At 46.5% G+C, this 23,389-nt stretch overlaps 2 protein-coding genes across 5 annotated transcripts in view; both read right to left on the bottom strand.

Moving 5' to 3' along the window:
* The window catches only part of LOC114852043 (zinc finger protein 609-like), a 51,128-nt gene extending 42,740 nt beyond the window's left edge, over positions 1-8,388 (bottom strand). The window contains exon 1 of one of the 3 annotated variants that reach the window (XM_029144071.3): positions 6,980-8,384. The gene's annotated coding sequence lies outside the window, so the exon portion shown is untranslated. Of the gene's footprint in view, positions 1-6,979 lie in introns of all 3 variants that reach the window. The other 2 variants (XM_029144069.3, XM_029144072.2) reach the window with 2 other exon arrangements.
* A 4,092-nt stretch (positions 8,389-12,480) lies between these two features.
* trip4 (thyroid hormone receptor interactor 4) overlaps positions 12,481-23,389 on the bottom strand; it is a 44,756-nt gene continuing 33,847 nt past the window's right edge. For both annotated transcript variants that reach the window (XM_055507528.1, XM_029143574.3), the window contains one exon: positions 12,481-12,788. In XM_055507528.1, the coding sequence (XP_055363503.1) occupies positions 12,663-12,788 (126 nt within the window). In that variant the 3' untranslated portion in view covers positions 12,481-12,662. The remainder of the gene's footprint in view (positions 12,789-23,389) is intronic.

Raw genomic sequence — 23,389 nt, forward strand, 5'->3', positions numbered from 1 at the left:
CTACGTGCACACATTCAGACAACCGTATAACCTCTCTAGACACCTTACAGTAGTTAATCCACACAGAATATTCTATTAGCCACCTATATAATACATGACTGACCTGCAGAAACCTGTAAAACATGCACCTCGCACAACCCGGCAGATCTGAGACAGGCGACTAGCTGTGAGGAAACAATGGGCCACTGCTGGGAGACCGTTCCACCCCAGCAGCGCGTGCGCGAGGACAGTTGAGGCATCGCCGTATGAATGTCTAACGAGAGAGAGGCCACGGAAAAGCATTAACCTCAAATAACTGCCTGCCGCTCTCGGAGCAGCTGCTTCGCAGAGCCACAGTAAACAAGCCAGGTTCCAAATGGCTTTGTCACACGCTCGCAGTCGCTGTCCAGAATCAATGCAGCAGTGATCTGTTCCTGAGAGACCCCAGTGTCACATTCGAGCGCTGATGAATGTCAGGGGGAGGCGGCGCCGCCGACACAATCGTGACTGATGAGCACGCGATAGTGCAAATGTATCATTCGCCAGTCGATTTCGGATTTTCACCGCAGCACATTAAATGCTCCTTTCGGCTCACAAATCTGAAACGTAGGTCCCCAAAACACAGGCGGAGGCCAATAATACCTGGACGTGAGCGCGGGCACTTACGGTAAACACAGATACGACAAGATAAGGACGACGGCCCCAAGGTGTGGCTGGAATCCGGCTGCGCTGTCTGTTCGGTCGACTCAGGCAGCAGCAACACAGACAACAAGTAGCTTATCAGCTCTGAATGTACAGTTGGACGCTTTCACATATTGTTCTCGCTTCATTATTGAATAACTCGGCTTATCCCTCGACTATAATCTGTACATACAGGACAAACACAGGGTTCCTGGAAAGAAGTTTCTACAAATACATCCAAAAACCCATTTTTGCCCCCGATGTCGGCTTCAGTTATCAGCCTCCTCTGCCCATCACGTCTGCCATAGCAGAACATCTTACCGCTCCAACCAAAATAAAACGCAGAGCCAATAGGTGGAGCGTCAGTCATCATATTCTGCCTTTGATACCAGCATCTAATCCATTTTCTCTGGCAGATTAGAGCGAGACACAAGTAAAACCTACGACAGCCATTAAAGAGTGGACGCCAACAAAACCACACGTTTCTATTCACTAATATATTCTCAAGCTTGTGTTGGTGTTTTATCGGACTACAAACAACTAGAAAGCTGATTTTTTTCTGCTCTTCTTGTTGCTGTTCCACTGTTTCTGCTGTCGAGCCTGTGGCACCGGAACTGATTTATAGTCCAAGGTAAGCCTGCAACCACAGGCCCTGTTGGCGCCACAGCTTCACTGGGTGGAAGCGTTGAAATATCAGGCCATGCTTCGCGTCCATGGGACGAGCACAGGCCGACTGTGGTCGTCTCAGGACCTTCAACTAGAACTGCTTTACAAGGTCACCACATACAACTGTCTACTGTTACTGGGGATGGGCTTTATTTAATCCTGTTCCCACGTCTTCAGCGTCGTCCTTGGCCGACGCAGCCTCTGGTGCTGCAGATGCCAAAAAACTAAGTCTTCTGAGATGAAACTTTACCCACTCGTTTTCCAACACAGCCAGAACAGTCCGGCCCAATAGTGGTAACGCCATCAGATTGTTTCTCGGGCTGTTTGGACAAATGATGTTTTTATCATGCGCATCACGGGAGGCCAGACAGAATCAATGAACGCCGCCTGCAGCCACACCGTTTGATCTGTCCAGCATCGTATTCTCCTGTAATGGGCCAGTGAAGTGGGTCTGATTACTCCGAGAGGTGATGCTGTTTGATGAACTCCGTTCTCTACACACATTCTGGACCGCTGCTCATCGAACGCCTCTCTTTGCATTGACACAATGCAAACTACCATTTATCCAGGTAGAAATGTTCTCCACCAACCCAGGAATTTGGTTCTGTCATGTCATTAATGAACTGGGACAAACCTTCCTCCACACGGATCCGATCTGTAAATTGTCACTAGTGTCGGACTTAATCAAAAGAAGCGACAAACAAGGAAAATAGACTGATAATAGGATGGATATTAAAAATTCCATTCTGTGTTCTGGTTTATTTATACAAAGCAATAATAGATGTTTCAATGGGTAAGGTATTAGTTCTGTTACCACTAATATTATCAAATTAAATCACCATTTATATATTAAAGGTTGTGAATCACATTTCTTCTACAATTATTTAGAGAATATTTGTTTCCATGGAATTATTCAATTGGATTTTAATCTCCATCATGTGACTGCTCCATAACCAACTCTAGTTTGCTTCTCTCTTAGTAACGGGGCCAGTGTTACATGAATCTCACCATATTCAACACAACTACACAGAAGCCTTGTTGCAAAGGTTCGTGCCAAGGACACAATTCTGTGTTTGTTACCAGAACAAGAAAACTGACTACACAAAATGGTTGACCGAGGTCCAAATGTGGTTGCCAAGGGCAACTGGACAGCCGACTCCAAGGAAACCTGAGGGCCCTAACTCCAACGTCACGCCAAAATTAACCGTTTTGTTCAGAAACTTAATGGCAGCAGGCGTGAAGCACTTTTGAAGTGTGGCTGATGAAGCAGAGCTGGAGAATCAGGTTACTAAAGCACGCAGCAAATACGAGTCTTTATGCATACACAATAAAAGGAGTCAGACATGACAGCCCTTCTATAAACCGAAGCATCTTTGATCTGATCTGGTTCAAACTAAAACAGATATAAAAACCTTACACATCTGTTTCGCGTGTGTTCTGGCGGTGCGAGGAAAAGGGAGAACAGGCGTCTGTTAACGGTAAAATATTTTCGGACAGAAAAACAATCGGCGCTTTTTCAAAAACAACTGACATTTGTTTTGAAGTTGCACTCGCTCATCTGTTCTCGCTTTAGACTGCAGCAATTCATTTGTGTTTGTTTTCTTGTTTAGTGGTCAATTTCACAAGTGAGGCATGTGTCATCCGAGGGAGAACGGCTTCTCTTTGATTTTCCAGATGACAGTGTATGATTAGGACAACGGGGACAGTTTCTCACAACCACCCACCTACTGCCACCGTGCTCCAGTATTGACGCGCTCTGAGGCCGTCCCACACAGCACAGCTTCACAGCTTCCTTGTTCTGCTCTTAACGCAAATAAAAAATGGATCTCTATTAAAAAAATGTCCGATAGCATCTGGGAGGACACGAGACTTAGCAGCGTTGAGTCGATAACCTGATGGGCTGCTTCTACCACCACAGATCAGCCTTATACATCATGTGTCCACCAGCGGCAGAACACGGGACGCCAGAGTGATGCACGTGCAAACAACTAATGCAATTCTACATGTCTTTGTTGTCAGGAGAGGAAAAAATACCCTAATCTAAACCAGTCTTATTGATCATTTCTGTGGCTTCGCTTTTCAAGAACACAGTGAACCATTCTTCCATTCAAAGGCAAATGAGAGTGATTTTATGCAGCACTCCAGACTGTGCTGTGACACAGAGGCTGACAATATCTTTATAGAGAGTCGAGTGTAACCTGGGCTTGTATCCCAGTGAAAGATGAATCACCGATCTTTGGCAAAGCAGCAACTGTTCAACAAGCACTCACAGTGTGCTCTTTTCTGATGCAACTCAGCTGTGGGAAATCTAATCGATGCTATAAAAACCAAAGCCGAGTTGTATCGTCATTGATCCCGATTACAACCGACGATGTCACATCCAGTCACTTTAACAACTCAGTAGCACCAGTAAACTTAAGGCCATAATGTTCTCAGATCACGATTCAAATCTCTTATTTACTGTCCACTCCGGACGCATCGACTCCCACTAGAAGCGCCATGTGATCCACAGAAGGAATGGGTCAGTGTTGATGCTAAAAACACTGATTCACTTCAAGAAACAACCACCACCCGTTAAAAGAACCAACTCAACAGGCAGCATCAATTGATCCCATTTAATGAAGCAGCACAACACAACGCATGCGAACTGGACTGTTTGCAGGAAGCGCAAACAATTATGCTTCTCAGGTCCACTTGCATCCTCAGTCCTGCTGTTGCCTGAAACCTGCAACATTTAATCTTTTCGTAGATGCACAGACCCCCACCCACAGTGGTGTCATGACATTCCTCCGCCGCCATCACAAAACACTACAGGACGCTACACAAGCCTTTATTTTACAGGAACAGTCTGAGTAGGGTTTCCCCTAACGTTTGACAATCTTTCTCTGTATTTAGTGACGTCTACAGGGTTAAGATGACATACGGCACAAAGACACAGACAGAAATGCTGTCTAGCAGACACACATGCCCAGATTCTGTATTTTGACTGTTGAAAGCAGACGACAATGCAAATTAATAATGTGTAAAAACGTTTGAAACGCACCCACCGGCTGCTATCTGGAATCAGGTCACGTACGTAATGCTGCTTTTCCACCAGTGCTTAAACAAGCCCAACCCCCACCACTCAGGGAGGCCCACTTCAAACGTATCACACTGTATGATGTTCTAAACTACAAAGATGCTCCACTTCATCTTATCTCAGCCTGTCAAATGGCACCAACTAGGTTACGAGGCTTAATGTGGACTCACCGCTGCCCAGAGGGATTTGAGGGATTCATACACTTCTCATTTAGCATGTGTTCCATTTCTCTGCCAAAATAAGAAACCAAAAGTAAATCCGTTCGAGTGATTTTGAGCGACTTAAAGCCTCCCGACTTCGAGCCACCTTTAAAAAGGACAGGCTTCTTCTTAGTTTGCCTTCAGCTGGTGCGCGGCCGCGAGACGACGGGAGCCTTACAAAACCAGCATAATCCCCTTGTCCTGTGCTAATCTGATGGCTAGGTCCTTCACGCAAACACTGCTAAATTCACTCCATTCAGTGCCCCTTTGATATTGAAGCTGATGAGGAACAGGATTTAAAAAAGGTGAAGCAAAGTGAATTTTTACACGTCCTTGAATCACATTACTTCCTTTTATTCATGTACTAATGTTCTGGTTTTCACAAAATACTCACTGTTTTCCATGCAGACATTTGAGTCGACACCACAGCATCAACACATACATTAGTGGTTTCATTTAAAAACATCAAATTCCAAACAGGCGGTTATCGCAAACATCAAACTGGTGAGTCATGAACACCTATAAAAACCCTGCTATTGTGTGGCACGAAGTCTCAGATTTCACTTCAACCGTGCAGTTGAGGGCTCTGACAGACTGTATTAATGTGTGCGGTGGCTAGAACACAGCTTTTAACACCTTACAATGATTAGAACAAATTACTACAAAAAAGGGTAATCAGGTGAAGAGGAAGCGCCTTTGAAAACTTACTGAGCTGAAGAAGAAGGATCTCAGTGAAAAGCTTCATTTTCTCCTTACAGACACAAGAACAAATGTTTACTCTCAATAAGGACCAGAGTTATTAACAGCAGCATCGGTGCTGATGCGTCTATGCTTCCAGCCTCATAATTGCAATTCCCTGTTAACAGAGAATCATCTGTGCTCGTCACTGTTGTACTCATTTCAGTTTGCAAAATACAGAGGAGAACATGGAGGCTTCAATAACCTTAAAATAGATCAAATCAATGCAAATGTCAGTGGTAAATCAATAGTGACTAAACACTCTAAAGTGAAAGGCATGAATCATTTATATGCACTGGTGCTAAAGCTGATCACCTCATTGTTCCCCAGGCCAGAAACAGCCATTTCCAACCAGCCGAGGAAAATAATGAAACGGGAAAACTGAATCTACATGCGCAGCACTTTTCAGGAACCTAAAATCCATTTTTTAACCATCATCATGTTTCTGCAGTGTTTTGTCCACTGTGGTAACTTGTGCGACGGCCTCCACACTGAGAGGTACAACTGCTGCAGCGTGTGTTGACCTGTGACAAAACGGTGACGACAGCCAAAAGCTCAGGTGAACGAGAGGCTCAAACCTGCTGCACGTGCTCCATTCCTCCACAACAGCAACCAAAGAAAAGCTCCATCACTTTGTTTGAAAAAGCAAGTCCAATTTCACCATTTCTTAGTTCCTTCCTATAATGAAGGCAGAATCTTTGCCCTCAGGTTTGGAGTCAAACAGACAAATTGTCAAACTGTAATGTGATCTAGTGTCAGACCAGCCAGCACCGTGCCGGGCTTATTTTACACAGACTATTGTAAAACAAGACATTAGTGCTTTGACTGCATGACTCGCCAGCGTGAGATGAGTCTGTCTCAATAACGTGGGCCGACAGGAAGAATCTGACTAATGCACAGAAAGGGCTCCAGGCTCTTCTCTCCATGGGAGCAAGCCCCAACTGGAGGTTGGTTCAGCCCCAGCCTCCATTTCACAGGACCCGCTCTCCCCGAGCTCCTCTGGTGAACACTTTGTTCTGGATATTGGGTTTCCCAGCGCAACACACCGAGTTCACGCTGTCCTCGCAGTGACACCAGCGGCAGAAGCGCAGAGGCTCATGTCCACGCGCTCCCACGTTTGAAGCCTCCAAAGTTAGACGGGCGCGCGCGCGCGCGCGCTCGCGTCGGATGTTTCATTTTCTGTTTCTTGTTTAGCTGCTCTCGGGTTCCCCCGTGTCTGACTGGGGACACTGCTGGAATCTGTCCTCATGTCTCTAACGTTTGCCTCAACACCAGCCTCCACTGAGCACAGAAATAAGCAGTAAACGCCCCTCGAGTTAAGTTATTTAACTTAATGTGCTGGTTACCTCCAGCATTCTTGCGACTACCGCTGCTCGCGATTAGAGCAGGCGGAGTCCAGTGGCGCGTGTTTACAGGTTAGCTGAACTTCAACACGCTAGCCTAGCTCCCAGTAATGCGCTAATGTGACTAGTAAGCTAGCTGGCGCGTGAAACAATGAGCTCGGAGCAGCGGGGCTCGGCTAGCTGGCCGCCGCCGCCGCGGAGCTAGCCAGCTCGCCTCGCACGCGAAGCTAGCGTTAAACGGCTAGCGAGTCGCCGCCTCAGCAACGAACAAAAAGACCAATGCACCAACTTACCGACTTAGCTCGTCAATCTCATCCCAGTGCTTGGTCTGGCCATGGCGGCGCGCACTCCATAAAAAGCTAAGAGGGATCGCCTTGAATTACAATAAAAGGCGCTTTTAAAATATGCGAAGCAGCAGAAAGCAGTGGCAGCGCACTCCCCAAGACGTCCAACACAAGAGCGGAGCGGAGGCCAGCGATTCACTGGACTTGTGCCATCACACTTGGAGATACCGTCCACGGCGACAACAAGCGAGTCCGGAGGGCATTTCACCGGCGCCGCCTCGAGCCGCGCACACGCCCGCTGCTGCCCCGCGAACCTTCTGCCAATTAATCCCACAGTGGAGCGCGTCGCATCCAGGTTAATTCCTCCGTCTTCAGCGTTTCTGGACGAGCGCCGCGGTGGGAACCGATACAATGTAGCCAACCAGCGGCAGCGGGAGCGAGCGGGAAAGCCAGGAGACGCGGATCCGCCCGGAGCGGACCGTCCGTCACCCAAGACGTGGAACTGGACGTGGCCGGGCGGAACGGACGCCGACCCGCCGCGCGGAACAAGCGAGCTGCGGGTCGAAGCGTGAGCTGCGAGGAAGCCGCTGGTGGGAAGAGCGCGATCATCGAAACCGGCTCCTGGGCTTTTACTTTGAAATATAAACAGATGGAAGAAAATAAAGGCAGTTTCCGAACTCTGCCCACTTCACGTCCACGTGGAGCAAAGAGCGCTCTCACTGTTACTGGGCTCAGCCTTTGTCTCCTGCAGCAGTTTGAGACACTTCTGGGAGTCCTACTTCCCCCGTTGGATCAGGTCACTGCCTTCAATGTTGTGTATATAAACACAGCGTAGTCACCACTTTTATGGTCTGATGATGGCCCACACAGTCAAAAATGCTTCTCACAATAAAACACCACACGTTAGCTATTAAGTGAAGCCAATTATTATAAATGCACGTGTTCAGTTTTATTTGCTCACAGCAAAAATATTATGCTTCACTTCAGATCAAGGCCTGAATAACAACAAGCTTCAGGCTCAATAATACTATCATAAATGTGTTTAATCTTTATGTAAGACACAAGGATTAACAGTTTTAAAAACAAACCATGTTTTAAATGGATATAATGCGTTAGTAAGTGTCTGTGACTATCTACTGTAACAATCTTATTAAACCCTGAACAAACATTTTTATCGTCCAGTGTTACCAAATTTAAAAAGTTGGGCTAATATCAAGTAAAAAGGCAGACAAAGGGATTTGCGCCAACCTGGCAACCCAAATAATCCTTTAATCAGTGGCAACCTACAGATTAATTATACATAATTTATAATTCCCACTCTGCTACATGAGCCGCATTCTAGCGAACCACACTAAAGGTCTGAATATTCTGACTGCACTGAAGAAAACAACGCTGAGGTCAAAGCTTGATCTTCACACTGGAGCGTAAGCTGAATGCCTGAGCCATGTTCTAATTCCATGAAGCTGAATCTATTACCAAACGACCGGGGGAGGGGGGGGGGGGGGGGGGGGGGGGGGGGGGGTGTAAAGCACAGCGTCGGCTCCAGCAATAAGATCCTTTCACGTACGTCAGGGCACCCGCTCGCACCGCACCGCGGATCACCTTCATGTTCAGCGCCTTCAAACGCTGTGAAGGCTTGAAGTCGTCTCGCTCAGCGCTGGTTTCCCAGGCAACAAGAATATGATAATGTTGCCATTGACATGACAGAAGGAATCATTTCGCTAACAAACAGAGACAACAGGCACAGGGAGGGCTGGGGGAGACGCAGGGGAGGGGGCTGAATTAATGGACTCATTTTCACACAGAGGGAAAAGCAGCGACTCACCATCCTCCATCTTCATCTACTGCCTCCAGTGTGTTCCTGCTGCCAGGCCCACTCAGGCCTTCCCACGGGAGCAACCAGCACCTACTGGAAAGCTGAGTATCAGTCAGTGGCCGGTGGGAAGTGCAGGGGACAGATTTCGACGCCGAGGCTCGGAACCAAATCACGCCAAGTCAAACCTGGAAATGAACAAGCCGCGTGGGCGCCATGTGTTTTGCATCAGCGCGATGGGGCTGAGCAGCCAGCCATGTGGAATCAAAGGGGGTCTGGCCTGATTTGTGTGATTATCTTTCCATTACTCCATAAAAGAAACCGCGAAGCCCCGATACCATCTAAAGCAGACACGTTCAAATAAGCAGCTGTGACGGTCTTCACAGCTTCCAATGGCAGCAGCTCACTACAATTAGCAGACTATTGAAACAAGGACAGTCAACAAAAGGTTGCATCCTGTATTTTAATTATCACAGCATCTGCTATCACGATGAGAAGGTGTCCATCAGTATTACTGTTGTGGGATGATTTTAAGGATTTTTCCTCTTACCTTTCCAATTTCCACATTCCATCTGTCCTGTTACGTTTTAACAGCCATGAGAATAAGAAAACACACATAAGCCTCTGGCAAAACCAGACTTGCATTTATTGTCCATCATGGAGCAATATGCTAATATTTAATCCACAGTAATCATGTTATGTATCTGTTACAGCTCTTGCTTGAATGAAAACAGAAGCCCGGAAGGAACCATTTCACACATTCAGGAGCCTAAAGCTTGAAAATCACTCTGTTCTGAGATCCACCCTTCTGACAGGAGAGGCCTTGAAGACAAAGTGTTATCTGAGCAGCCTTCAGTGGGGCATCGTGTGTTATGACGCCTCTTCAGGAACAGGCTTTTTTTATTTCACCAGGCTGTTTCGTTGCATTTGCTTGGGAAATGAATGTGGCCATTATTCTAAATCTGTGTCGTCACAGGTACCGTCTCATTCAGCGAGGTCAAAAGGTCAGGGACCGAATTGATCTCTTATCAGTGGATCTTTAAAAAATGGCAGCTATTTGTGATGGGAAATCCATTTTTAATTGAATTCATGCATCTGCTCTCTCTTCCACTATCATTTTCTTGTCAGCCTAATAGTTTTGAAGGCAGTTTGGTCTCCAGTTTCATTGATGCACTTCCTATTGACGCGTTGTTATAGATTTGTATCATTTTTTTAACAGCCTTGATTTCAAATGTAAACTTTATGGTGGTATTTTACAGAAAGGAAGGAAAGGATCACATTCAAGGACAGTGTTGAAACTACAGGGCTCAATACTGGAAAACTAAATAAGATTTTGTGGAAACTTGTCTTCACAATATTGAATTTCTTGGGATTCTGTACAGTTATTATGGCTTTAGGTATTTCATGCTCCGTGGATTGTGGGGATACAGTGAAGCAGTGAAAGCGGCTTTAGCTCTGCAGAGATGAGTTCTCTCCTCGTGGCCTGTGTGGAAGTCCTGCGCTGTTGCTGAGGTAATGAGGGACTGTTATGCTCATTTCAATGCACTGGTGTCAAATTACCTCCAATGAGACAATCTTGGAAATCTCCTTCTCTAAATATTTCCTCTGCGCTCCGCGCTGTCCCGGCAGGCAGCGCTTCGAGATGGATGAGCCACGAGCCGTTCCCATGTTGTTTTGTTCCGCCACCTGCCACCGCCTCTTCTAAAGTGCTGCAAAGCCTAATTCTTCTTGCAGGCCTGTGAAGATGGGGGATGGGACCTCGCGCCCTCGGTCCAATCAGCCTCTCAGCAAGCACACAAAGGTCCTGCTGCTTCTACAACTGGAAACTTGGCTGGGTGGGGAGGAGGGCATGCTGTTGGACGGCAGTCAACTGCATTTCATTCCAATCAGGTAATGCAGCTGGGATCTTCCTCAAATGAGGACTAAACACATCAAATATCTGCTTAAATGCCTAATTTAATTTAAAGCCTTAGCTAACTGGATGAAAGTTGGACGCCGCGTTTCAGTTGGACGTCTTGCTCATGGAACAGGTGGCGCTCACAATTGGATGATGCCCTGCAGGACTGATTAGTGTCCTCTCCAGCAGCAGAGCAAACAGCAGGGTGATGGGTTGTGATGCAGCAGAAGAGGCCTGAGGCACCGTGACCAAGCAGAGAGCTTCAGACTCCACTAGCTGGTGGGCTACTTCCCAGTCTTTGAGTTAAGCATAGCTAACTGCTTCTTTTGTTTTTAGCCTGTCAGAAAGTCAATAACGTATTTCTTAAAACGTCAGAGTCGTCATTTAGAATAGGATGATTTGTGGCAAGCGGCTCTGCTGCTGGAGTTGACTCACACTGTCCATCCATTATTTAAACGAATCACCTGAAGCAGTTTCCCAACACAAGTACCTCACATCATGTTGTGCAGGAAAAATCCACAGCCCACGGTCCCATGGTGCTTATTTAAAGAGAGCAACAGCAGGCGTTGCCACAAAAGCCTTGTTTATGTTAACCTGGATGTCTGCTCTCAGAGCGATGCCCCTGACCTGGAAGACACGAGACGGGCCACCCACGGGGCAAGTAGCTGTCATCGCTCATTCAGCGACAGAAGGAAGCGCCTCCTACTCCACAAAGGAGCTCTCGTACATTCACCGGGAGGGAGATTACTGGACGGCCAGGGGCGACTACGCATTCTCCCGAAGAATCGAGTGGAGCAGAGTTGGAGCTAATCTGCAACTCAAACAAGAGTAAATCTGAGCTAATCAACAGTGAATGACAAAGGCAGGCACAGGATGGGTGTGTGCGCGCTCCGGTGATTCACGCTAGGCTCAAATCATGGTGAAATACGACCTCAGGCAGAAATCAGCTTAGTCAAAGAGCCAGTCAACACATCTGGAAGGAAATAAACACAAAATTACACTGCACTGGCAGAATATCAATCAGAGCTTGTCACACCAGCACCTGATGCAGCAGAGACTTGGTAATAAAGATGCCAACGAGCCTGCGTGTGCGTGAGCACACAGCACCTCAGATAAATGAGTCCAGAGCCACTGGTTCGGGCTGATGATGTAGCATCTGCGTTTATTTTTAGAAGACGTGGCGATAGCAGCATGATGAAATGGCCTGCTACGAATCGGATAACCCGCTTATAAAACGCCATGATTCATACCAAACTACGGCTCGGGAGCCAACACCTGCTCTGTGGAACTCAAGGCCACTTTGGGTAAAACAGTCTTCAGAACCTGGAGAATTCTTGAAGGTTCTCTCTCTTAACTTCATTATTACATGCATGATTAGCCATCATCATGGCTTAAAGAGACTAAATCAGACAAAGCAAACCTTCAGGCTCCGTGTCTGATAGTCTGACCCTCGCGCCCTGCTGTGCCCTGTTACACTCTGTTTTATAGCATATGCAGCCACATGCATTACCAAGGAAGTCTAGTGGAGACATTCTGTAAATGTGGGCCTTATCTCCGTTTAAAGGGAGCATCTCCCTTCTCCCTGATGGCTGTCTCTTTAATCTTCCTTCCAGTCACAGTGTGTCTACAAAGTGGTTCAGATAGAATCAAAGAAAGAGCAACCGAAGAAGAAAAGTCCGCTTCTGTGACGACTTATGAAAGTAGATGGGCACTTCTGCAAAACGTGTGAGGTAAACAACAGAATTAGCACAAAGCTGAATGTTACAATGACACAGCAGTCCTAGATTTTCAGAGAGAAGCTTTTTAAATGCCACTTTTTTAATTTTTTTTAACACAAAGCACAATTTGTGTCATAATGATGACAAATCCATGTCCTTCACACACACACTGTGTGCCGGTGATTCAAACACTGCAAGTGTCTTCTGATTATATGTCAGCACTAACACCGACTCCTCCAATAACAAGCAAGTGCAGAATGTGTTTTAGGAAACATCATTTGTTCCCATGAGATGAAGCAGTTCTTCCTCCTCAGCTTCTCTGACGTCACTCCGCAGCTGATGGGACCAGCCCCTTCTTGGCACCCTGGTGGTAGTGACTCTCCAGCTTCCCTGTGAGAGAAAGGGGGTGAAAGGGGAGAGAATAGGATGGGATGAATCAAAACACCATCAAAGGGACAGAGTGACCTTTCCACAGAGCTCAAGGCCCACTGATTAGAGGCAGTCTCGAGTGGATGAGGACAGCAAGACGGACGAGCGAGAGGGGGAGAGAGAGAGGCCTTTTGATAGCAACAGACTAATTAATGGGCTATAAATCAATACACATTGGAATATGAGACTAACCACATATAAACGCTGATGCAGTCACACAATGCTGTTGTCATCACAGTCACACAAATGATTTAAATGTTTATACTTTTATCCCACTTTCAAGGCGTATTGTGTAAATTCTTTCCACTGGCCTGACTTGATTTTTCTTTGGCTTAAGACCAAAATTTTGATAAATAGGAAATATTTCATTCTGAGTCTGAAGTGACAGAAAAGAGGTTGTCATCAGCATAGAAATGTACAATCAAAGGAAACTAAACATTATTTTAGATGTGATTTGCCCCCGATGGAAGTTGGAGAAGTGGAGAATCCCAACAATGTGTCTACTGTTGTTGAATGTTGACTTCATAGCACACACAGATAAGAGCACCTTGTCGATCAATGCTGTTCCCAGCAGTCGCTTCCTTCTAAGTCACAGCTTCATGGCTTTAACTATAGCGTGTCGCTAACCCAGGACCCTGCAGAGATCTGCCAGCTTTCACTCATGTTTCAGCTCGTGATCCCGTGCAGAAGCAGCGCCATTCAGCTCGGAACTGGTGTAAACCTGAGTGAAACTAATAACCCGGTGCCTTCGCCCCGTCTGTCAAACCATTAGCTGCCAGTTTACCCGCGGCCGAGGGGAAAGAATGATACGCAGCCCGGAGGCGTGAGGCCGCGGCGCTGGTTGTCACTTCACGCGGCGGCGTTAGGGCTGAACCGCGAGGAGAGCAGCAGCATAAACAAGGTGTTGGGGAGAAGTGCTGTGCGCTCACTCTTTCCAGGCCTGCTTGAATGGCTGTCATTGTCTGTCTGCTCTGCCAGGAACAAGTGTTGCTTCGGTGCGGAAAGGCCTAAGGAATGTGTCCGTGAATGCTGCCAGAGGGTTATCTAAGATGACTTCACCCGTTTAAATAAAGCTTTTTAAAGATTTAGCAGAGGAGCTCGGAGTAGTTCCACTCTACTGTTGTTTGAGGGGAAAATAAATATTAGATGTTAAGAGCTCAATAACCATATCATAAAATGCCAGGATGGCGCTGGAGTCAGAGTGGAGCTGTGCAGCATAAGCAGACTTTTTTTGCTAATGGTCTGGCTTCGTCTCTACTTGCTTGATTTGAGTTACAGTATGAGTAAGAGCTGGTTTCTGTGGTTGCTGGGAAATTGGATCTGGTACTTTCCTTGTCATGACTCAGTAACATTATCAAGCACCTGAACTACCACAGCTTCGCCTTTGTTCACATCTTTGATCCACACATTATCACGTCCGACATTGACATGAAGTCAGTCCAGTTCTGTCCTGTGGTGAACAGGATCAGAATCACTGTGTTCCGCAGAAAGTCAAAGCGGCCACGTTAGTCTATGTGTGAATGCGACTTTGTTAATGGCTCTGGAGCTGCTGAGCTGTTGCATTTCAGAGTAGGTGCTGTGCAGCTGGGAGAGCTGGAGGGAAGGAATGAGGGGGGGAGCCGCAGAGGGTGGGGGGAGCGAAGGAGTGGGTGGAAAAAGCAGAGAGACAGCAGAAATGAGAGGGAAAGGAACGAGGCGAGGGACGGGCAGAGGAAAGGATCCAGACGGCAGGACAGCAGGAGAGGCAGAGAGCGGCCGGCCACCATCGATTGGCTGAGATAATTTCCCATTGATTGCTGCACTGTTTGGAGATTGCTGGAGAGAGGTTATTGCCCACATGCTGCAGCTGGGGAGGAGGCCATAAAAAAGCACGGGTTGTCTGCAGAGGGCTGGTTCTCCATCATCGAGCCCATAAAGCACACGCAGCCCAGTCCTCCCTCACATATTCACATGTGACCAACAACAGAGAACGCAGCTCATCGCAGACGGACAGAGCGTTCGCTGTGAAAATCCAGGGGCAGCGGTGCAAAGAGTATTTATTAGAGCGAAATAGAAGCCCATTGACTTCCGAGCTGACATCAATAGCACGCGGGCCCACCGGCTTCCTTGCAATAATAATCACAAGAATAATTGGCTGGTTGCTGTTTCTCTCTCTCAGAGTAACAGCCTCCGCGCTGAGGAATGAAAAGGCTGGATTCTGTATTCAGCGTTTCATTACGCGCCCGTCCCACTGCACCTGGTTAATAAACCTGGAACAGCTATGCATATACACTGCGACCACATGTTGATACCATCTCCGATGACACACTTTGACACGTGGAAATTACTTCAGGCCCACCAATGAGGACCGCGACAGGATGACGCGAGCACCAGCAGCTCCTCTGATCGAATTTAACGCCTCCTACGTCTCCGTTACAGCGAGTCCCAGAGGAGGCCGACTACGAGCAGCTGGCGGTCTGTCACCAGCGCCAGGGCGCCTGCAGACGTAGGGACCTGCAGAGAGGGCAAGTGAGAGGAAGTGGCTGGAAAGCTGTGTTTTCACCAGATACGAGCTGATGAAGCTGTACTGTGTCACAAATGCATAATCTCATCACAAGGACTCATATTTAATAATCAAATCTAAGCCCCGGCCGCAGAGTCTTTAGTTTGTAGAGGGGACGACAGACAGATGTTAGGAGGATCTTTCATCTGTCGGATCCACACCTGGTGATGTAGCGAGACGCCGCCTGAAAGGAAACACCACCGGCGCTGCTGCTCACATGACCGGACTTTGAACACGCGTGCAGATCACCGGGGCAACGTCCGTTTGAGGTTCTACTGTTTGTAGGCAGCTTTTCAGGGAGAATCAACCGTTGATGCGTGAGCTCGGCACCAATAGGCATGAAGGTAACGTATGTGACTGGAACATCTGACTCAGCAACTTTCATGAACCGATCCCGCGTCCAGTCGACACCCGTCGCTGCCAAGGTGCAGCTGAAGGAATCCTGCTTCTTTAGGACCATTTCAGATGTGGATTTACACAGTGCACATTAGAAGCTTGAGTCAACGTTTGTAAAAGCTTCTGTGGCCTGTTGTTTATCCATCATGTGAGCTTCTACCGGTCAATGTAGCCTGTTATTCTGGAGGAATCAAGCGTGGTCATGTATTTCCCATAGTTCAGCAAGCATGACTGGGCCAATCAGGAAGACGGAGCGAAGCGGCCCCCACTTCAAGATAAATGTAATATATTAAAAAAGGCCTTCTATCCTCTTTTCCTTATCGGGGCTCAGCGCAGTACATCGCCAGCTGAAGTCATTCTGCACGCAAAACCAATCCGACAGCCTCAAGCACTGCAGGAAAGTGGATGTGTACAGAAGCCTCTGTAGCCAAGAGAGGAGCGGGAGAGGAGGGGGCTCTGCCTGGATTCCCATCTCGCTGTTAGTCACACCTAATTTACATTCCCTTCCTGTGCTGCCGAGCTGCTGAATTTACAAGTGGATAGAGAAGGTGCTGTGCGAGACTTGTGCTGGCATGCTGTTTTCAAGGGGTGAGGGAGAAGCACCAAAACAGTCTCTCCCCATCTCCTGCTCCGTCCAAAGCTTCCCGCCTGAAGCTGTTTTCACAGACACCGAGGGGCTGCGATGGCTGAGTGATTTTTCCAGGCACCGCCATCGCGTTGAGCTGGTTTAGTCACGCACATGACAGTTTGTCACAGCGCGTCTGACAAGCTGGGGCGGCGGCGGTGGTCGCGCTCGGCGGCCGGTCCAGGAGCGAGAGCTGGTTAATATCTGCGTCTGCAGCTCAGCGTGATGAAGACGCTACACGGAGAAGTGATTATCTCACTCATCATCTCCTGCCTCCTCTACGGAAACAGCCATTTGATGACTAGGAGCACAGACGCTGTTTACATGAGCAAGGAAAGTGGAACAAGCAGCAACGTGAGGAATGTGCATGAAAGAAAACCTGCAAATGTTCCACTTCCTTCACAGTTTTTCAGTGATAGCATTTGAGCTCATCACAGGATTAAACACGAGGCTTGTATCCGAGGTTCTACACATGCTGACAAGCACCAAGTGGTTTCATCTTTGACAATCTCACTGTTAATGGGCAGCTGCTGGCATCTCGTGCCCCCAGGCTGTCGATACGAGGCATCGGTTGTTCTGGTCAGTTGCCAAATGGATCTGAATAAATGACAATCCTACACTCAGCAAATGTGACGCAAACTGAAAGACAAAGTGAGACTGCGAGGTGGAGCCTCACTGCAGAAGCACCAGGATAAAGGATTACTCTGATGGAAAAACACTAATCAATCAGCTCGTAACGTACTGAATGTGAAGCAGCCACGTGTGATGAGAGGGAGAAGAGACTCAGACTTGGTAACAAATCTGATGTTGTGGCTGCTTTTCTCTGGTCACATGGATCAAGTATTTGCCTCTTTCACAGTAAATCAATATTCACTTCACTTTTCTCTCAAGCAGGAGAACCAGTGAAAGTCTGATGGCGGAACCGGACAGTCTGACTTTTAGCATCAGTCAAACGCTGACTGATGCCGATTTCTGCCTGTTCCACCATCGTGTTCTGCTCTTAATCCTATTCCACTGGTTGAAATCGAATATGAAAACCATCAAAAACAAATCCAAAGTTTGTGGCTGCTGCACAAATACACACATCAGAGCTTTGCTTTAGCCATAACAACGTTGCTTGCAGAAGAAGTGTCACTTTCATCCTCTCACAAATGATAAACTCAACTACAGCCCGACGCGTACGAGCCTCGATCTGGGTCTCTAAATTAGAGAAGCGTCATTAAACTGAATGCTGCTGCTGCTGTGTATCCGCTTTGCTCCTCATCTACCAGCATCACGTAATTTCCACTTGTAGCTACATGTAAAGTTTGTGATAAACAAACTTTATTCAGTTCTTCTACTGAATATTTTCTAGCTTTTTATATTTCCATATAAGTGGACGTGAAGGTTTGTGTTCAGACCCGGTTCAATGCTGCAGATGAATCCTGCTTCCTAAAGCCATGTGTTTCAGTCCCTCTGTGACCTCATGTTTTGTTGAATGCTGTTAGTGCAGTTCAACATCACCCGTCTTTTTCAGGCACCACTGTTCTAATGACTGAGGCAGGAGGTTCATCACTTCCTCTGACTAATCCTGAGCAGCTTTCCCCTGCGGCCACTAGCCATTCTTTAAGATACTCCAGATCCTCACAGGTTTTCAATCACTTCTCTTACAGGCTGCTGCAGAAAGTGACATGGGAGAAAGTCTGGATCCTAATTTGAATTATTAAACAGGAATTCCTCTTCAGAATCACTTCAGGTCACACGTCCCAGCCTGGATCTCGTCAAGGCTGTGTGCATGTTTTCTTCTCGGAGCTACCAGGTTTTGCTCAAATTCACAGTCAGCAGCAACAAAACTAAATTAATTCTGTGTTTGTGTTCATGAGGAGTGAACTGTGTGATCAGGGCTTTGTGTATGTGTGGATGATTTTAGCATCTCCTCACAGACCCGCATGCAGGAAGCAATGTCTTTCTCTGATCTGCCTGAGATCACACACGATACAAAGGCAAATTGAATATCAGCAGGCACCGAGTATTTGCAGCTTGTAAATGCTGAATTCACATGAATTACACACAGATTACAATATTCACCCATTTTGTGCAACTCTTACAACAATTAATTTTATAATGGAGTAAAATGAGTTTGTTGACATTAGTCGAACCGGTTCCAGCTCAGAGACAAAGCCTCCTGCTGAAGTATGAATTTGTTTAATGCTGTGTCTTATTGGACTGACATGGGAAACAGCTGTTTGAATCCACGTTGAAACATCTGTATTGTCAGTCGATCACTAACCTTAAAGAAAAACTTCACCGGTTTTCAATGGGGGTCGACCAAAACGGGTAATATTTAAGAATGAAGGGGCACTCAGATTGCTCCATAATTTCTATGAAGAGAAGTTATCATTTATTCCCACGGTAAACAGATGGTTTGCCCTGGGCTCAAAAAACAACTAGTGCTTATTGGTTTTCTCTGTACCTGCCCCTGCAACGGTCGGCTGTGTGCAGGAGACAGCTGCACCACACCAGATGTGAACAACTAAATATCCCTGTGCTGAATTTCACCGCTGCTGATTTTGTTCAGAGGAAGTTACGGATTCTACTGCTGACGACAGTATTGGGCTACATGTGGACGGAGGAGCTAGAAAGTAGCTTCAGGAAACAGAGAAGAAACTGGAAAATCAGCCGAGACAGAACGGTGGAATGAGTAGTCGGTAAGTACTGTATTCGACCGTTTATTGTTTTAGCTTGCGCTGTGAAGTTTGAGCACAGATATGAGCTGCTGCTTCTCGTTGTGGACTGTCGAGGACAGCGTTAGCTTATGTTGCTGAACTCTGGCTCATGCAACTAACAACAAATATCAGACTGTGTGTGCTGAAGAACTCGCTGTCTAAATGATCTACAGCAGGACCTCCGGCCATAGAACATTAGCGCTGTACATGTATGCGAGATAAAACAAGAGCGGACTGAGCAGTGGCGCTCCGGCAGGCTGGCCCCGCCCCCTCTCCGAATGCCCCGCCCCCATCCCAACATGGCTCCGCCCCCTCCCAGCCTTGCTTGGGCAAGTATAGTTGTAGTGTGTGAACCCATGGCAAATCATCCAGAAGGCTGTGCTGGAGGAGGAATAATGATAATGTCTCTGCATAGAAAATATACTACCCAAGATTGTTTTGTTCAACCCCGTTTAAGGTCAGTGAAGATTTCTTTTAAGTCATAAACCGAAACAAGCCTTAAACAAAGACGAATTAGAAATTTTTAAAAAAACATTCCCCAGTTTTCTGATACTGTGCAACAGAACATTCTAAAAACAAACATGGTAAGATCTGAATGAGAATCAACCTCAGCATTACACTTTAATGCTTGCTTTGCACTGGCCAAGCTCCTCCTCAGTCTTTTGTCCTGGAAATGGACAGTGAAGTCATTTCTCTCTCTACCGCACACACACACACACACACACACACACACACACACACACACACGCTTTGTTATTTTCACATTAGCGTCTATCACATGCTAATGTCAGAAAAATGTGTTATCAAAACCCCACTGCACTTTAAAAGCCCTGTAACCACATGTTGTTCTAGCAGCTGTCACATCTCATCAAATTAGAGAAAGAGTGTCATCATATAAGAGGATCATAAAAATAACTGCTAATTACATCCAATTACAACTCAGTAATAGTGTTAATCCAGTGAAACCAGGGATCAGGTGGAAACGAGGACAGAAACCAGGTCTGAAAGGTTGTAAATGGAAATTAAAACAAATAAATGATTTGTTAATTAATAGAAAAGTTTTTATAAAAAAATGTTGTGCTAAATGTTGTTACTATTTAACAATCAAACAATGAACCAACCAGCACAGTGATGCACAGGGAAACTGTTACAGACACATATATCAGTGTAGTGTAATAGAACTAGCAGCAACATAAAATCTCCATTAAAATGTTAAACGTCACAAATGTCAAATGTCGGCCGTGTCTGAAAACGGACAAACTGGAGGCGAAGCGTTGGTGTTTTCCTCCTGCTTTGACACCACGGCTCCGTTTCTTACAGCTCTACATTCACAACGTATTCTCTGGAGTAAAGGAAACCTTGTCAGGCTCCACACGCGGGTGTCAAGGTCTTTTAAAAGCTGCTTAGATCCTCAGTAGCCACACTATCAGAGGGACAGAATGAAAGTTTAGTTCACTGTGGGACTCTGAAAAGGTGAATGCAGGCGTGTTATTAAAAAAGCTCCTTATAAAGTGGCCTTGGCCGCATCTAATTAGAATGTAAATGCACTGTGGGCTGGGGATGGATCACGGAGGATAGACATTGGCATTTAGATTATGCTGAGACTAGATTACTGATGACACTGTGCTGGTGAGATAGCCTTTCTGAGAGCGCTTTGGCAACTAATTAATTGCGTTTCGCTGTTACCGATGTAGATTGCTGCTGTTCCATCAGTGGTAATTAACAACAGTCGGCGGCACATTGTTGCACGTGCACAATACAAACAAACCTCGACGACATCGACGCTTCCACACACGCGTAGCAGCAGATGAGAGCAGATGCAGCAGACAGTCGATCTCACACCTCTTGTACCTTGTACCACATTCAAAGAATGAAGCGCTTCCTTGCACTAAGCCTAGATTTGAAGCTGCTCGTTAGAAATCCTCTCACCTCCCCACAATACCTCACTGGGGGCATATGCCATGAACAGAGCAGCTAAGACCAAACAGAAAACCAAAGGAGGAGGGAGAGCAGAGAGAACAGAGAGCTGGGGAGGGCGAGCGGGGGGAGAGCCGACGGAATAAATTGAAGCTGATCTGGTGCTCTGCATTCTGAGGAGGCTGCATTTGCATATGTGTGCAGCGGTGCAGAGGGAGAAATGTGTCGGTGCTGACAGCAAGCTGAATATCTTAAACCTCCGCTGACACCCCTGCAGGCACTTTCTCCTCACATGCACTGATACACGGAAGGAAAGCGCTCACACGGTTACACACAGACACACACATGTACGCGCTCACGGGCAACACGCATGTGCATGTGTGTACGTACACGCACGCACACGCACACACACACTTAAGGTCAGACGACGGGAAGCTTCGTGCAGCGCTTTGTTTCTGCACAGTGATTTGCTGTAGTGGTGCCTGTTGTTTAACAGTCAGCTCAAGTATAAGACTCATCTCTGGGGAGAGGATGCAGTGAGGCAGGCCCTTCTCCGACGCCACTCACCGACACACAGGAATCATTCAGTTGTGTAAACATATGGGTCTAGATGCTTCAGCGCAAAACCATTACGAAGGAAAACCCACAGAACGGCAAACATTAGGCAGATCAAAACGCGGCCGCATGTACAGCCTGATTCAGAAATACTGGACAGTATTTCCTTTGGACTCGGCCGCTACGAGAACATTTGCACTTCAAATACTGGGCAAAAAGCCATTTGAAAATCAGACCGTGTTCTACTGGCGGGAGGTAAACTTACTAAAACCAATATAGTGCATTGCCAGCAACCTTTTTTGCCACCAGTGGATTTTTCATCAACTTTCTGACAACTTTTTTTCTGACAGTTTAGCATTTTGGAAAACATGCTGCTTTTCTTGACAGACCTAAATCCTGTCTATATAATAGGTCTATGTCTCAGGCAGCCAGGTAGTAAAGTACATGCTTATGTCTACAGGTAACAACACACCTACTGGTGACTCATGACCAGGCTACATCTCATTTATTCTGTCAACGAAGTTAAAAAAAATGATCAATTAAGTTCTTAGGTTGCGAAAACGCTAAAAGCCATAACTGTAAATGTTAAAGTATTTGAACTACGCTCCCTTCAGGGGCTCTGCGCTGTGGAAACAATTTGCTGAACTGAATCACCAGCGGAAACCTGGCATCCAGTGAACAATATCGGTGGATCATATGACCTCATCAATGGATCTTTTCCGACTGGTTGTGATTTATCGGACCCACTGCAGCAGCAGCAGCAACAGTGAGGCAGCAGAGAACAAAGAATAACTCAAGTCCAGACCTTACCATCGATTGTGCAGCACTTTGGCACAAATAACATATTAATGCACCTCGCTAAATTATTTAGTAATCTTAGATCCTGCAATAATGTTTTGGAGTGTGTGCAAATGAGCAGCTCCTGGACTGAGCATCTGAAAACATGCGTCCTTAAGATCCAGCGGTTTTGTTTTCTAATGCAGGATCTTTTACAGGATTATATGACATTTATACAAAGCTAGAGGGAGGTTCTGTGCACATTTTATGAATATTTAATACCATCAGTGGGTGAGAAGAACAAAACCTCTGCCTCACATGTCTCAGACCAGGCATGTGAAGAGGATGATGTCTTCCTTCTGACAGTCAAATCCAAAGACTTTGCACTTTGCCAGACTATCTTCCTGCTGTTTATCTTAAAAGCCCAGAGGGGGCTTTAATTTGGCAAGTTGTGTTCTTGCAATGGCATCAACAAGAATCGGGGGAACACATTTTATTTGCCTGACACTGCGTAATAGCCGCCATCATTCCTGATTAATCTGACAGTGCTTGAGGATTTATCTATCTGTGTGCTGCATGTGGTGCTGCACTGCTCAGTGGGGAGAGAAGAGCACAGGCGCTGCCAGAGCGAGTGCTTCCACTTCTACGGCACATAATTCTCATTACTTTGGATAAAAGCCTACGCCAAATGGTGTGTGTGTGTGTGTGTGTGTGTTCTGTCAAAAATAATAACAGCTGGGGCTTTAAAACTGACCAAGCCTGTTTGTCATATTTTTCTACAACGCATTAGCGCCAAGTTGGTTCTTATTTGAGGTTGTTGCTAAGTGGCTTAAGTACCCCTGGCTAACATTATGACCAACAAATGCCAGAGGAATCCCTTGGGTGTGGTTAAGTAGTTCATTTAGCTCAAGGTTACGTTACCTCAAGGTTATGTTTGGGTCTCTGCAGGCCGGCCGTCTGCAGGGGGGGTTGTGTTCTGTCAAACGTCAGAATGTATCCTGTCCACAGACGAGTGAGAAATACTGAAGGAAGGATGTGAAATGAT

The sequence above is a fragment of the Betta splendens genome, chromosome 3 (assembly GCF_900634795.4).
Source record: "Betta splendens chromosome 3, fBetSpl5.4, whole genome shotgun sequence".
Taxonomy (NCBI): domain Eukaryota; kingdom Metazoa; phylum Chordata; class Actinopteri; order Anabantiformes; family Osphronemidae; genus Betta; species Betta splendens.